The sequence below is a fragment of the Aotus nancymaae genome, unplaced genomic scaffold, assembly GCF_030222135.1.
Source record: "Aotus nancymaae isolate 86718 unplaced genomic scaffold, 86718_ANA_hifiasm-v0.15.2.pri h1tg000034l, whole genome shotgun sequence".
NCBI classification, from domain to species: Eukaryota; Metazoa; Chordata; class Mammalia; order Primates; family Aotidae; genus Aotus; species Aotus nancymaae.
The window spans coordinates 1,138,431-1,154,121 of record NW_026988448.1 but is presented as its reverse complement, the minus strand read 5'-3'; the positions used below and the strand labels follow the sequence as shown (position 1 = coordinate 1,154,121).

Sequence of the window (15,691 nt, the reverse complement as noted above, 5' to 3'; positions counted from 1 at the left end):
AGTCCTGTCCTCTTCCCTTTTTCCTCCTTTTGAGATTGTTGCATTGGCCTCCTGGCCATAGTTTTGTATTTTTGCTGTATCTCTAGGTATTCACGTCATTTTAGTTTTTTGAGGCTTTGAGTGTAATATAAGCACACTTCTCGTAATCAAAGTTACATTTCTGAGATGTGTGACTTTGGTTTGTTAATTGGGGTGGATGCCCTGCGGTCGGGAGGATGCCCTGCCTGCTTCTCTCATGGAGGGACTTCGGGTTGGGACGTGCAAAGGGCTGGGGCTTCTATCAGTAGATGGGCTTGCAAGGAATCCCTGATTTCCATGAGAGTGTCACCACTCTCTCTGTCCTGTGTCACAGCATCCTGGAGAGACTTCTGGCCTGTTCTGGGGGGCAGGGGGGTTGCATGTAGGGAAGGGCTCCAGGACTCAGTGGCCCCTCTCTCAGCTTTCTCTTTAGAGATGTCCGGGGCCTTTCAGTCCTGAAGTTTATTTTTACTTATCGGGAGGGAGTTTCACAAGTCAGCTCACCTCCCAGGGTTCCTGTCTCAGCTGGCACAGCCCTTTGCCTCTGAGAGTTAGCGGCTTCTCTTCTTGATCCTGCCTCCTGTCTCTTAGAAATCACTTGGCAGCCACTTCAGTTGGGTTTTGGAAGGCAGTGGAGCGAAGGCATTTGCTCAGTTACATGTGGTGGGAGGTAGGTAGGATTTTCTAAGCACGCAATGAAATACCCTATAGAAAAAGACTGGTGCATTTGACCACAGACTGAAGGAGGAGGAGGGGTGGCAGATCTTTTTATGTCAAAAATTGCCGCAAATAATTAGATGTTAATGGAAAACCAGTTTTTTTTTTTCCTAAAGAAAAATTAAGGTCACCAATTCACTTTTTCCCTCAGTATTATAAAATGTGACTTCTTAAGTGGTATGAAAACTTTCTTTTTGTGTTTAATGTTTCTAAAGATAAGATATTTATCTTTAAAACATTGTTGTAGTGGAAGGAAAGCAAAAAGATTGGTCATCTTGATTTTCTCTTCCAGATATAAACAGAAGAGCAAATCCAGGCTGGTTTGCAGGCTCTCCATGACGGACGCAGGAGACATGACCTGTTTATCAGCAGTAAATGACTTTTATTCCCGTATCCTTTCTCCCAGATCCTGTTGGGTTTTATGCCTGAGTGTTGTTCCTCTGGCAGAGGCACGTGCTGAGCATCTCATGAGCGTCAACATCGTGCAGGGCTCTGGGAATGCAGGGACCCTCCTCGTGGAGCCCGCCGTCTTTGTGTTAATTGTGCATGTAATAATTTCATCTCGGTGTTGAGAAGGGCCTCACAGGAAACAGAAACCTGAGTGCCGTGCAGCTCATGCCGTCCTGCAGGTGGGCTGACCTGGCACTTCTGGTGTAGACTTTGTTGACTAATGTGTAGTAATTTAGTTATTCTATACCATCTGCAGAACTGGCAAAAATCATAGCAGTTGCTGTTCGAAATAATATGAAATGGAGTTCAGAACTTTAATATTTGAGATTTTTATGGCTAACATCATTCTTTTTAATTTAAAACTTGATTTTAATTTATTGGAAAAGTTCCTGATCTTTAGGAACTCGTATAAAATTTTAATTTACTCAAAGTTAGATCTAAGTTGAACTCTATTGGAGGGTTCTATAGTTGAACTAAAATAAAGCGTTAGGAGGTTGTAGTATGTTTTAGTTAGAAATGTGGTAATTTCATGCTAGAATAGGTGCTAAAATACCTAGCAGAAATAAGAAGTATGTCATTAGGGTTAGTCTAGCCTAAATGATGTTTTCTGGAATACAAGAGTACTAGTGTCGAGAACAGTCCAGTGCTAACAGCAGCCTTTGGGTCTCTTGACTGCAGTGCACCTGTATTCCCACCGGATATACTCATGACTACAGCATTCAGGGCTGAGCATGAAGCTTGTGGGGTGTTGGTGGTCGCAGGAGCCCTCAATGTAAAAGTGCTCCTTTTATGTCAAGTTGATGAAGCACATCATGGTCACCTGCCAACATGGCACTGTCGGGGTTGTGTGCTCCCACCATAAAGCCTGCCCCAGGGACTGTCATCCACTCTGTGGGTCTGTCTAATCTTAGTTCAGTCCTTTCTTCTGAGCACAGTATCTAATTATTTGACATCCGATTTGGGTGTTTCATGAACATCTCAAACACCACGTATCTAAAACTGGAACTTCCACCTCAAAATAGGCACTGTGGTGGTCTCCCTTTTCCTAAGCAGCCCTTCTATCGCTGCCCACCTGCTCTTGCCAATGCCTGGGGCCAGATGGGGTGGAGCTGGACTGAGCTCAGGACTTTTCCAGTGGAACTTCAGAAATTCTTAACTAGTCGTCCCTTCATGAGTCTTCTAATATTCCAAAGGTTTTATTAGTAAAAGAGAGGGAACTGTCCCTTCCCTGTGGGTAAGAGTGTTGAGAAGAGCTCCTTAACTGGATTAACACAGACATCGTACTCACAGCTGGCCGGAACAGGACCGTGGAAGTGTTTGATCTCAACGCCGGCTGCAGTGCAGCCGTGATAGCAGAAGCCCACTCGCGGCCTGTCCATCAAATCTGCCAAAATAAAGTGAGTAAGTTTTTGGATAATAGATATCATCTGTAAAACTATGTTCTTAAAGTGTTTAACAGGTACAAATGTATGATGCCATTTTATAAGTGCTTGCTACCAAATTCAGTGTTAATTTGAAGCCTTGATGTTTGACCTTAGTAGATATTTTACTGTCATGTGGAATGTTAAGTTTTGTACTTTTGTGTTGGACTATTTTGTGGGCCGATATTAAGATTTTACTAGTAAACATTCTCACATAAAAACTTGATAGGGTTGCATATTTTAAGCAATAATGGGATTACATGGTAGACACACAGGTGCTGTGGACTGTGGGACAGCCTTGCAAAGTCAATAGCTTTTTTTTTTTAAAGTGGAGGCTGTTGGATATAGCCAGTCCGTTTCGACAGAGACAAAGTTTACAAATATGCACAGTGGTGGGTTAAAGTGTTGGCGCTACAGGAGAGACATTTGATGAGTTTGTTGTCTAGTAGCTGCACGGTTCAAAAGGCACTTGGTTACCTAAGAGGGCATCTAAGTCTTGGGAACAAAACCATATTTCCTAGGACTAAAACTGCAATTTTGGTTTTTGATATGCCTGGAAAGATTTTCCAAGTCAAGGATTCAGGGTATCATTTTGCTAAGTGAAGTGTTGGTATGTTGGTTAAAGAGACTTTGTTATCCACAGTTTAACATATTTTGAGTCTTTAAATTTCTGTTTAATAGGACGGGTATGGCCTGATTAAAGTTTTTTAATCGGTTCAAATGGGAAAGAGCAAAGATTCTGGGCCGTTAACCTAAATTACATTGAAGCAGATCTGTGTCTGTGTCTCTTCTGGGTAAAGGGGAGATGGAGGTGTCGGGCCACAGGAGGATGCTCACAGGTGCAGCATGAAAGACCCCTGGATTCAGAGGCTCCGTGTCCAGGAAGACAGTCTCCATACATGTCCGTCTGGACAGCTCTTCAGAGAGGCGGATCTGGGACTTGGCAGTGTGGGGTAGTCAGAGCTTTGGAGGCCAGGAAGATGCATGGCTGGGGAGGCTGCCCGCTGAGGAGAAGCCAACGTCTGTGCCCTCCCTGTGGGGCAACCTTGGTCAGAGAAGGGAGGGTTTAAAGGCTCCGATAGGCGTCTTTATCTTGCCTTCCTTTTAGCCTTCCACGCCCCACCCCCGCAGTCTGTTAATAGGACATTTCAAGTTGCAACCGGAGAAGGCTTCTCTGGTTTGAATAACACCATGGAAATATCAGCTTGGGGAGAGTCGTTGGAGAAAAGATTATTTTTCTGCATCTTCTCTTTTTGTTTAGACTCTTCCTGTATATAAACCAGAGCAAACACGTTTTTAAACATTGTGCAGTAGGTCTCCGAGATGAATGAAGGAATCCCTTTGAAGAATCTGTAACTTCTTTATGAGGCTATTAAAATGGCATACTTCAAAAACAAAGTGTGTACCAGTCAGATCAGTGCTATGTGTAATACTCCAAGTTTCTATTTTTTTCTGGAAAAGCTGTGAAGAGAAAGAAGTAAATTAGGTAATTTATGGCAAGAAAGGCAGCACTGTTTGTATTTGAGAGCCATGATTTGATGCTACTAATTTTGCAGTAAGATCTGTCAAGATTAGGCAAACATTTGATTATTAGATTTTATATATTTCTGGGCTTTTAAATGAATTTAATAATTGAGTTATTAACTTTTAAAATTATTGTTAGCCTAATACCCATTATCATCTTCTTCTTATTTTGAGATGGAGTCTTGCTCTGTTGCTATTATTGCCCAGGCTGGAGTGCGGTCTCGGCTTACGGTGACCTCTGCCTCCCCGGTTCAAGCAATTCCCCTGCCTCAGCCTCCCAAGTAGCTGGGATTACAGGTGTGTGCCACCACAGCCAGCTAATTTTTGTATTTTTAGTAGAGACGGGGTTTCGCCTTGTTGGTCAGGCTGGTCTCAAATTCCTGACCTCACAATCTGCCCACCTCGGCTCCCAAAGTCCTGGGATTACAGGTGTGAGCCACCGTGCCCTGTGAACCCATCTTATTTTTTAGATATTATGATGCCTTTTAAATTCAAGTGCAGCTTAATGAGATATTGATAGCTAATATTTGGATGTAGAATGTTAAAGTATAAGTCTGACCTACTAAATTTATTTAGTGACACTTCCAGGCAAAGGCATTTGACTTTAAGACACTTGAGTGCAGACTAGGGCTTGTGCTGTCTTCATGTCTGCCCTTGGTAGTGCCCAGAACCTGGGATCTGCTCACTCGACAGGTGCCGATTTGAACCGTGACTTGCTGTTACCAACAGAAAGCAAGGGATTCAATTCTTTCTATAAGAAAGTAGATGTGAGTCTAGAGAAAAAATAGTTTCTTCAAAAGACTCGTCAGCACATAGATTTCAGAGCTTAAAGTCTGACAAATAGTATTTAAAATTTCTTGATGTGTTATTCTCAAAATGCAACATATAAACATTTCTCTAAAGATGCAGAGAAGCCTCTCCTGAGATGTCATGTACTTGTCTGTCTGGTCAGTTTTTCTGAAGTCCGTGAGTCTTTAGATAATGACAGTTAAATGAGAATGGACTAAATTTCCCAAATATTGTCATTCTTGAGTTAAAAATTTTCAGTTATGAAGATAAATGAATCTTTTATGTGAAGTTTCTTTCATGTTGCAAATTTTACTTTTTTTTTTTTTTGAGATGGAGTCTCGCCCTGTCACCGAGGCTGGAGTGCAGTGGTGCAAGCTCAGCTCGCTGCAACCTCTGCCTCCCGGGTTCAAGTGATTCTTCTGCCTCAGGCTCCCTAGTGGCTGGGATTACAGGCATGTGCCACCACACCGGGCTACTTTTTGTATTTTTAGTAGAGAGGGGGTTTCACCATGTTGGCCAGGCTGGTCTCGAACTTCTGACCTCAGGTGATCTGCCTGCCTTGGCCTCCCAAAGTGCTGGCATTACAGGCGTGAGCCACTGTGCCCAGCAAATTTTTCATTTAAAATGTATTTCTTACCATGCTTTTTGACACTTGTTGCTTCTTGTCTCAAACATTGTCAATTGTTAGAAAATATTTCTTAGTTCATTTAATTTTTATATTGGTTGTGCATGACTCTTATTAAAGGTGGTCATTTCAAAGCCAATTGTAATTTATTTTTGGTGTTTGGAAAATGGTCTGTCAGCATTTCCATTATAAATCTCTTATTTTCTTTCTCATTTTGTTCTTTTCTTTCTGAGTTTATGACAGAGCCATAAACCTTGGCCTAGATTAAAACTTGGCCTATTAGAGCTCAGTCTGAGATTTTTTTTCAATTTAGTTCCCAAATTTGTTTAAAATTGTTTCAGATGTTTAGGTTGCAAATGCAAAATATAATTTTGGAGTTTTCAATGCTGTCTAAATTATAACTTAAAAAATAACATGCTAATTTTAAGATAATGGTAAAGATAATTCTTTTTAGCTAACCAATTTTCTCATATTTTTCAAGAGAGTTATTTCAGAAAATGATATGATGTTATTTGGTGCGATCTTGTAATTTTGCTTCCTTTCTTCTCTGTTTCCATTTTGTAATGGAAGAGTTTCTAACCTTTTGCATATATAAAGCTGTTCTCTGTTAAGGGGTTAAATGCATGTAAACCTCTTAGCATGTGCTAAGTCCATTAAATGAAAGCTATTTTTCTTATTTTTGAAATATAAATTTATGCAGGCTGATGGGTACTATTTTAGAAAACTCTTAAGTTCCACATGCAACTACTCTCACACAATTCTTGTTCCTGTGAGTTTTAGGGATGGATGCACAAGAGTTTCTCCACCTGCAGCAGAAGATCAGAAGCTGAGTTAGATATGGTTTCAGTTTTCACAGAAATTACAAGGCAGAAGGTGATAGTCATGGGTGGAATAACATCCGCACAAGGCTGACTGTTCTAAGCGCCATAAAATGACGTGAAATCGCTGCCAGAGAGTAGGGATGGGGCGAGCCATCCTGCCCTAGTGGATTAGAGAAGGCTGCATCGAAACTGGAATTGTCCGTTCTCACATATTGTTAGGTAAAACTTTTGGTTTTATGAGGAGTTTGAAGGTGCGTAAAATGGAGAAATAGAGAGGTTGCATCAACTTGTTTAGCTTCCCATGTAGTCAGCAAGTTAGGACTGAAAGCTGCATGGTGTCCTAGTCTCCCCATGACAACGCTGTGTTCCCACAGGTAAAGTGATGCATATTTAAAATCCTGCAGGCAGGCTGGTGTGCGTGAGTTCCTCCATGTGGAGTCTCAGTCTGTTGGGGCTGCCTTAACAAGATGCCCATCCTGGGACATTGACAAGCAACAGAAATGTATTGCTCACAGTTCTGGAAGCTGGCAAGTGTGAGATCAAGGCACTGGCAGATGAGCGTCTTGTGAGAGCTTTCTGCGTGAGAGACGGGGCCTTCCTGCTGTATACTCACGTGGTGGAAGAAAGGGAAGACAAGCTCCCTGAAATCTCCCTCACAAGGGCATTCAGCCCATTCATGCAGGCTTCACTCTCAGGACCGAATCACCTCTCAGTACCATTGCAATGGGGATTTCAACTGATGAATTCTGTGGGAGACCAATGTCCAGACCATGGCGCCGAGTCACCCCAGGTGCTTGCCAGAGTCCATGCTGTGGAATTTTTATAGTGTCAGGGCTGGGAGCTAATGTTTACCGAGTCTCTGGAATGCATTGGCCTTTCCCTGTGTGTTCTCACAGGCTCAGTGAGAACATCTGATGGATGAGGACGCAGAGTGCAGGGCCTTCCTCCTCCCTCTGCATGGGCTGTGAGCTGGGAGTTGGACCCCAGGGCTGCCTGGTTCCTCTGCCTGGATGCCATTTTTCCTCCCTCCATCTAAACGTCATGTTATCTCAAGTGAACCCACTATTTTGACTAGGGCAACCCGCTCCCGACACTTCACACCACACCCCGTGCTGTCGCCACACCTGCCTGAGCGTCGGGGTGGCTCTGCGTGCACACAGGAAGAGGACGGAGACGCTGGGCCTGGGGACAGCAGGCACAGTGAATGCTGCTCAAACACATAGACGACCTCCACAGTCGGATGTGTGTTATTCATCTCTTCCTCTAGTGCTGGGTTCATTTTGGCTTCTTTGGGTGTTATCTTTTATTTCAATAATTGAGGAGACTTGATGAACCAGATGAGGCTGTGCTTACATTTAGCGTCATTCTGGCTTTTGAAATATGTTATGTTGGAGGCATCATTATAGATTTTTTTTCAAGCCATGAAAAAGCATTGACTTGGAGAATGAAGATACAGGAAGTGAATTCACAGTGCAATAAAGGTTTGTTTTTAAATAGGTTTTTGTATTTTGTTGGCTTAATTATAATACATTTATTTTCAAGACTTAAAGCGTCAAATTTCATTCTTCTCCCATTTAATTTACTGTAATGAACATGATTGTTTTTAAATGTATGTTAGAAATCAGCAATATGGAGGAGGATGGTGAGGAGTTATCCAGGAAATAATGGAGCAGGAGCTTTATGAATGACAGCAGTGCTGGAGGACCGGTCATGAATCACAGCAGTTGTGGACTTTCAAATCAGAGCCCTGCTGTTGTTGAGAGGAAGTGAGAAATGTGCTGTCAGGAGCAGGCAGCTGCTTGTCTGCTATCGTGAGGGTTCTTTAGGGCGCGGGACCTGCCCAGTGGTGCTGCGGCTGTCCACAGGGAGAGTCCTCACGCCCAGTCCACTGGGGGACTAATGCGTTTATCTCTTTCACACATTGGATGACCACACAGTCTCTTGGAGGACTGGCTCTGTGTGTCTAAAAACCGCCGCTGTGACAGGCGACCATTTCAGCATGGAAGTACTCTGCTGTGGAACAACAGCGTCACCTGCTTCCTCGCGGACGTGGGGGCCGTTTCCGCCGCGGAACAACAACAGCGTCACCTGCTTCCTCGCGGACGTGGGGGCCGTTTCCGCCGCGGAACAACAACAGCGTCACCTGCTTCCTCGCGGACGTGGGGGCCGTTTCCGCCGCGGAACAACAACAGCGTCGTCTGCTTCCTCGCGGACGTGGGGGCCGGTTTCCGCCGCGGAACAACAACAGCGTCGTCTGCTTCCTCGCGGACGTGGTGACCGTTTCCGCCGCGGAACAACAACAGCGTCGTCTGCTTCCTCGCGGACGTGGGGGCCGTTTCCGCCACGGAGCAACAACAGCGTCGTCTGCTTCCTCGCGGACGTGGGGGCCGTTTCCGCTGCGGAACAGTGGCCTTGTCTGCTTCCTCGCGGACGTGGCTTGAGCACATTCTGTGCAGCACAGCGTGGACTCGTGTGGAAAGCCGCGCGATGTCGTCCTCAGGAACAGCTCCTGGATCACAGGCAGGAGGTATATTCAGCTCCTGAAGTGGTCAGCGGTGCCTCTGGACAAGGCGGGTCAGGGAAGGTGTCCTCAGGAGGTGGTCCTGGGCTGAGCCTTGCAGGTGGAGGGGGCAGCTGCACCAGCAGGAGGGGCCTGGATCTGCCCCCTGGCCCACTGAGTGGCCTAGAGAAGGCAGCAGGAGCCTGGCACAGCCTGCCGTGTTCTGCTCCCGGCCCCACAGGCAATGCAGCACCCCTCGGGCTGCTGCCTCTGCACCCACCCTGCTCATCACAGCACGGCCCCTCTGTGTCAACCTCTGTGGGTGTGCAAAGCCACAGGAAGGTGACGCCCACACCTGCCTAGCCACAGCCTCACAAGGACCTGCCACCAGGCAGGTGCAGATGTGGGAGGCCTAGTGCCGCCTGTCTTCTGTCCCAGCTGCGGCCTGTATTTTGCTTCCCAGCAGCCGTCCCCATGGGCGTGTCTCCCCCTCACTACCCGCTGTTGACCTGTGCCTTCAAAACCCCAACCAGGTCATTTTAATCTGCACTGCAAGTTCTTCGGAGGTCCTCGGCAGCTTTTAGGAAATGTACCCGAGGCTACATGCGGCCCTGTGGCGCCTTCTTCAGCCTTGACCTTGTTAGTGTCCTTGGTGATGCCTTGGACCGGTCTCAGGCTGGGGGCCTGTGTGAAGCGCAGGTTGCTGGGCTGGGCCGTTCTCTCACACCCCGTTCAGCTTCTGTGGTAACCTGGACGTGCCGTGTTTTCCCGTGGTGCGGTCACAGGAGTGCGTCGGGGCCAGCTCCTATGTGGCACACATGATCTACCTGCCGGGAAGGGGCGAGCTCTGTCCCCACATCGCAGCAGCATGAACGTGGGCACAGGGCATCCTCATCCCCCCGGGGCCCCAGATGGAGCAGGCACTGCTGGCACCCAAGCTCTGACCCCACGGAGCAGCTGAGGCTCCACACTGACTTCCCAGCTGCACCCACCTGGTGATGAGCCTAGCGAACGGGGCTGACTCTGAGACACAGGATTGACTCTGTGGGCCTGGTCCCCAGCACCGCAGCCTGCAGGGCTCTTGGAAGCCAGAGCTGAGCATCTGCCAGCTGCACTCTGTGCTCCTGCTCTGTGGCCTGGGTCATAGGCAACCCCCACAACCGACTGTGTCCAGGCTGTCTCCACCGCCTCCCCAGGAGGCCTCCCTGGCCTCCCAGTAGTTGAGCTTGGCCCCTTCGTTGGTTTCGTGTCTACACTGCTATTCCAGGGCTCATCAGTGCAGTCAGAATGATGTGTGATTAATCCTCTCCTGTGCAATTCTCACCTTGATGACAGAGCCATCTCTTGCTAGCATACAGTAAGTGCTCAAAAATTGCTTGCTTAGTCCCTGCTCAATCCTGGCAGTTTTAAGGGATCTGTTGGAGTTACAACCATTGGAGCTGCTTTTCATTCTTAGTTGGGCCATTGCTTACTGATGACAGCTCCACGAACTGTTGGTGGCGCCGGGACTCCAGGACTCAGCCTTTGGCTTTCAATAGTGGTGACGTAAGGGAAGCAGCTTCATGTGTGTTTATTCCAGATGCCAAGTGAAGTCTTGAACTAGAGTTTCATATTGCCCCAGAAATCAGAAGATGCTGGTGAGGATGTGGAGACAAGGGAACACTTAAACACCGTGAGTGGGAATCTAACTTAATACAAATTAGAACTAAGTTTTCTACAGAAACAGTATGCAGATTTCTGAAAGAACCAAAAATAGAGCTACCATTAGATCCAGAAATCCCACCACAGGGCATCTACTGATAGGAAAAGAGATCACTGCATGAAAAAGACACCTGCACTGTTGTGTGTTTACTGCAGCATGATTCACATTCGCAAAGTCATGTAATCAGACTGTCAACAGATGAATGGATAAAGAACACATGATACAAACATGCAGTGGAACACTACTTAGCCATAGAAAGAATGAGATCAGGTCCCATGCAGCTCCAGCGGTTGGAACTGGAGGCCATTATCTTAGGTGAAACCACTCAGAAACAAAGCCAAATACCACATGTTCTCACTTATAAGTGGGGCTAAGTAATGCGCACAAGTGGACGTGGTGAGTGGAATCAAAGACACTGGCGACCTGGAGGGTGGGAGGGGGTGAGGGGTGAGAAATCACTTAATGGATACAATGTACAATATTGGGGTGGTGGCTACACTAAAGCCCAGACTTCACACTATACAGTATGTCCGTTGACAAAAAGATTCAAATCTGTAAAATATTGGAAGAGATTTATTCTGAGCCAGACATGAGTGACCATGGCCCGTGACATAGCCCTCAGGAGGTCCTCAGAACATGTACCCAAGGTGGTTGGGGTGCAGCTTGGTTTTGTACATTTTAGGGAGGCAGGAGACATCAATCAAATACATTTAAGAAATACATTGGTTTGGTCCAGAAAGGTGGGAAAACTCAAAGCAGGTGTGTGGGTAGTGGGGGCTTCCAGGCTATTGGTAAATGTAAACATTTTCTGGTTGACGGTTGAGTTTGTCTAAAGACCTGGGTTCAACAGAAAGGAAATGTTCAGGTTAAGATAAAAGATGGTGGAGACCAAGGTTCTTTTGAATCTTATAGTGGCTGCCCTTAGAGATAATAGATGACAAATGTTTCCTATTCAGATCTTTAAAAGGTGCTAGAATCTTCATCTGTTTAGTTTTGGGAGGGGCTGGAAGAAAGAGATCTAGCTATGTTAATGGCGATTCTTTACAGATGCACACCTTCCCCCACAAAGTACAGCTTTGCAGGGCCATTTCAAGATATGGCAAAGAATCATGTTTTGGGGTATGTGTGCGTGCATGTATGTGCATGTGTGTGCGTATGTATATGCACGAGTGCATGTGGGTATGTGTATGTGTGCATGCATGTATGTATATGAGTGTGCATGTATGTGCATGTGCGTGCATATGTATATGCATGAGTGCATGTGGGTATGTGTATGCATGCATGTATGTGTGCGTGCATGTGTGTATATGAGTGTGCATGCGTGTGCATGTGTGTGCATATGTATATGCATGAGTGCATGTGGGTATGTGTATGCATGCATGTGTGTATGTGTGCATGCATGTGTGTATATGAGTGTGTGCATGCGTGTGCATGTGTGTGCATATGTATATGCACGAGTGCATGTGGGTATGTGTGTGCATGCATGTATGTATATATGTGTGCATGCATATGTGTATGAGTGCGTGCATGTGTGTGCATATGTATATGCTTGAGTGCATGTGGGCATGTATATGTGTGCGTGTGCATGTGTGCATGTGTGTGCATGCATGTGTGTATGAGCGTGCATGCGTGTGCATGTGTGCATATGTATATGCATGAGTGCATGTGGGTATGTATATGTGTGCATGCATGTGTGTATATGAGTGTGTGCATGTATGTGCATGTGTGTGCATATGTATATGCATGAGTGCATGTGGGTATGTGTATGCATGCATGTGTGTATGTGTGCATGCATGTGTGTATGAGTGCATGTATGTGCATGTGTGTGCATATGTATATGCATGAGTGCATGTGGGTATGTATATGTGTGCATGCATGTGTGTATATGAGTGTGTGCATGTATGTGCATCTGTGTGCATATGTATATGCATGAGTGCATGTGGGTATGTGTATGCATGCATGTGTGTATGAGTGCATGTATGTGTGTATATACAGGAATGCATGTGTGCATGTATGCAAATGCATGTGTGATACATATGTGTGATTGTGTAGGTATGTATGTGTGCATGTGTGTGCATATGTATATGTGTGTGTGCATGTGTGTGCATATATATGTGCTTTTAAAGTATTCATTAAAGTGCCTATTAATTTATTTAAAATATGTTTTAGCTGCTACTCTGTGCTTGGCAGTGTTCCGTGAATGAAGTTAGATGAATGAAGAGAGGGCAAAGTCCTTGTGCTTGAGGAATGTATTTTCTTACAAAGGAACACGTGTATTACATGAGGTCAGGTGCTCTGTGTTGATCAGGTCACTGGAACAGCCAGTTCATGACACCGGGAAGGGAGCCAGGCCTATGTCTGGAGGAGCAGAGCGCAGGAGGTGGGCTGTGTGGTGAAGCCGATGGAGGAGTGGACCTCATGGCCCTTGTTAACTCAAAATATCTAAGACAGGTCTCAGTCAGTTTAGAAAGTTTATTTCACCAAGGTTAAGGATGCACCCATGACATAGTGTCAGGAGGTCCTGATGATGGTGGTTGGGGCACAGCTGGGTTTCATACATTATAGGGAAAGATGAGGTATCAATCAATATGTATCTTGGTTCAGTCAGGTAAATCAGGACAACTCGAGGTGAGGGCTTCCAGGTCATAAGCAGATAAGAGGCGAAAGATTGCATTCTCATGAGTCCTTGATCACCCTTCTACTGAAGACACAATTTAGTCTGGCTCAGTGAGTCTGCATTTTTACATAAACAATAGGGGAGAGCAAGCAATCAGATACACATTTGTCTCGGGAGCCTCAGAGGGATGACTTTGAGTTCTGTCTGTCCTTTGTCCACAGGAAATTTCCTGTGAGCAAATTTTAAGGGAGTTCTGTACCTTCTTGTCTTTGTAGCCATCTTATTTAGGAATAGAATGGGAGGCTGGTTTGCCTGAGGCAGTTCCCAGCTTGACTTTTCCCTTGGCTTAGTGATTAGGGGGTCCCAAGGTTCATTTTATTTTCACATGGACATCTGGACAGACTGACTCCCTGAGACAGCATCCTTGCAGTTAAGGTGTGCCCTAAAAGGGTGAGGACTAAACTCTGATTAAAGGGTCTGGGGAGTGCAAGGTTCTTTAAACAGACTGCACCATGGGCTATGCCATGGTGACCCCTGTGACCCACATGCACACCTCCAGATGGACTTCCAGAGCCAGAAAGTCTGAGTCAACCTTGTGACATTGTACGCTGCAAAATGACTAACTGACCTTGCAACATTTTGCAATTGTTCCTGCCTCAACCGTTCCTGCCTCAACTGATAAGCCAACTTAGTGACACTGGACCTTAGACCAAGTGACACTCCTGCCTCCTGGCAACACCTCCCCAGCTTGCAAAAGCCACCCTGAATTATAACTTCTGTAACTTTCCATTGCCTACCCCAAACATATAAAACCAACTCCTATCCCACCGCCTTCCACTGACTCTCTTTTCTGACTCAGCCTGCCTGCACCCAGGTGAATAAACAGCCATGTTGTTCACACAAAGCCTATTTAGGGGGTCTCTTCATTCAGAGTGCACTTAACACATGGTGCTGAAACCCGGACAGGGGTACTCCTTTAGGAGACTGACTCTCTATCCCTCTATCCCTGTCATCTGTGAAGAAACCCACCTGTGACCTCAGTGCATGAGACCAGCCCAACAACCCTCTCACCACCTTCACATAGGGCAAGTGGTCTCTCTCTTTTTTCCTTTAAATCCTTCTCCTTCTAAGTAGAGAAAAGGAGACAAGTCCCCACTCCCCCCCTTTCCTTTAAATCGCAAGGAGGCAAGTCTCCCTCTCTCTCTTCCCTTAAATCCCAAGGAGTCAAGTCTAGGAGACAAGTATCTCTCTCTCTCTCTGTCTCCCTCTCTCTCTCCCCCTCCCTCCCTTCCTCCCTTTCTCCCTCTCTCCCTCCCCACCCCCCCACCCCTGTTTTCCTTTAAATCCTTCTCCTTTTAAGTAGAGGCAAAGGAGACACTCTATTCATGCACTCAAAAACTCCAGTGTTGTTCACAGACTTGACTAGGGAAGACAGTCTTACCTTGGTGCCTGGTCAATCGCAGGGATACCTGCCTTCATTACTCGCCCACATTATAGCCCAGGACGTGCCCTACAAACCACAGTTCTCATCAGATGGGTTTTATTTAACCCTATGTATCGTGACTTGCTTTCCAAACTGACTCTGGCATAAGTTATGACAAGGAAGAAAATCAAAATATTTTACCCCAAAACGTGTTTCTTTGCCATATCTTGAAATGGGCCTGCAAAGCTGTCCTTTGTGGGGGAAGGTGTGCATCTGTGAAGAACCTCTATTAATATAGCTAGATCTCTTTCTTCCAGCCCCTCCCAATACTAAACAGATGAAGATTCTAGCACCTTTTAAAGATCTGAATAGGAAACATTTGTCATCTATTATCTCTAAGGGCAGCCACTATAAGATTCAAAAGAACCTTGGTCTCCACCATCTTTTATCTTAACCTGAACATTTCCTTTCTGTTGAACCCAGATCTTGAGACAAACTCAACCAATTGTCAACCAGAAAATGTTTAAATTTACCTGTAGCCTGGAAGCCCCCACTTTTGAGTTTTCCTGCCTTTCTGGACCAAACCAATGTATTTCTTAGATATATTTGATTGATGTCTCATGCCTCCCTAAAATATATACAGCCAAGTCACGCCCCAACCACCTTGGGCACGTGTTCTGAGGACCTCCTGAGGGCTGTGTCATGGGCCATGGTTACTCACGTCTGGCTCAGAATAAATCTCTTCAAATATTTTACAGAGTTTTACACTTCGTTAACAAGAGGTGCATAGGATGTTTCATGCCAAGTGCTGTGGTGAAGACTGTTTTTACGAATCGGCTCTGTGAAGAGCCACGTTGTGTAGACATGCCTCACTTTATTTCTGGAATGACATAGTGACTGTCTAATTTCCCAATTCAAGGAGAGTTTCTCTCTTTTAAAATCTTAGCTTTTTGTTAGGTTTAATGTCTTTGCTTTAGGAAACTGCTTAAAATATCTACATTTTGTAACAGCTTGAGCAATGCCTGTACAGTAGCCTGAATCTTCCTCAAGTCTCTGTGGTCTTTCAGTAAGGATTGTAATATTT

The 15,691-nt window shown here is 45.6% G+C and overlaps 1 protein-coding gene across 1 annotated transcript in view; it reads left to right on the top strand.

Moving 5' to 3' along the window:
• The window catches only part of WDR27 (WD repeat domain 27), a 161,828-nt gene that overhangs the window by 80,386 nt on the left and 65,751 nt on the right, over positions 1 to 15,691 (top strand). The window contains exons 22-23 of the mRNA XM_064384087.1: positions 1,028 to 1,125; positions 2,461 to 2,582. Of these exons, the coding sequence (XP_064240157.1) occupies positions 1,028 to 1,125; positions 2,461 to 2,582 (220 nt within the window). The remainder of the gene's footprint in view (positions 1 to 1,027; positions 1,126 to 2,460; positions 2,583 to 15,691) is intronic.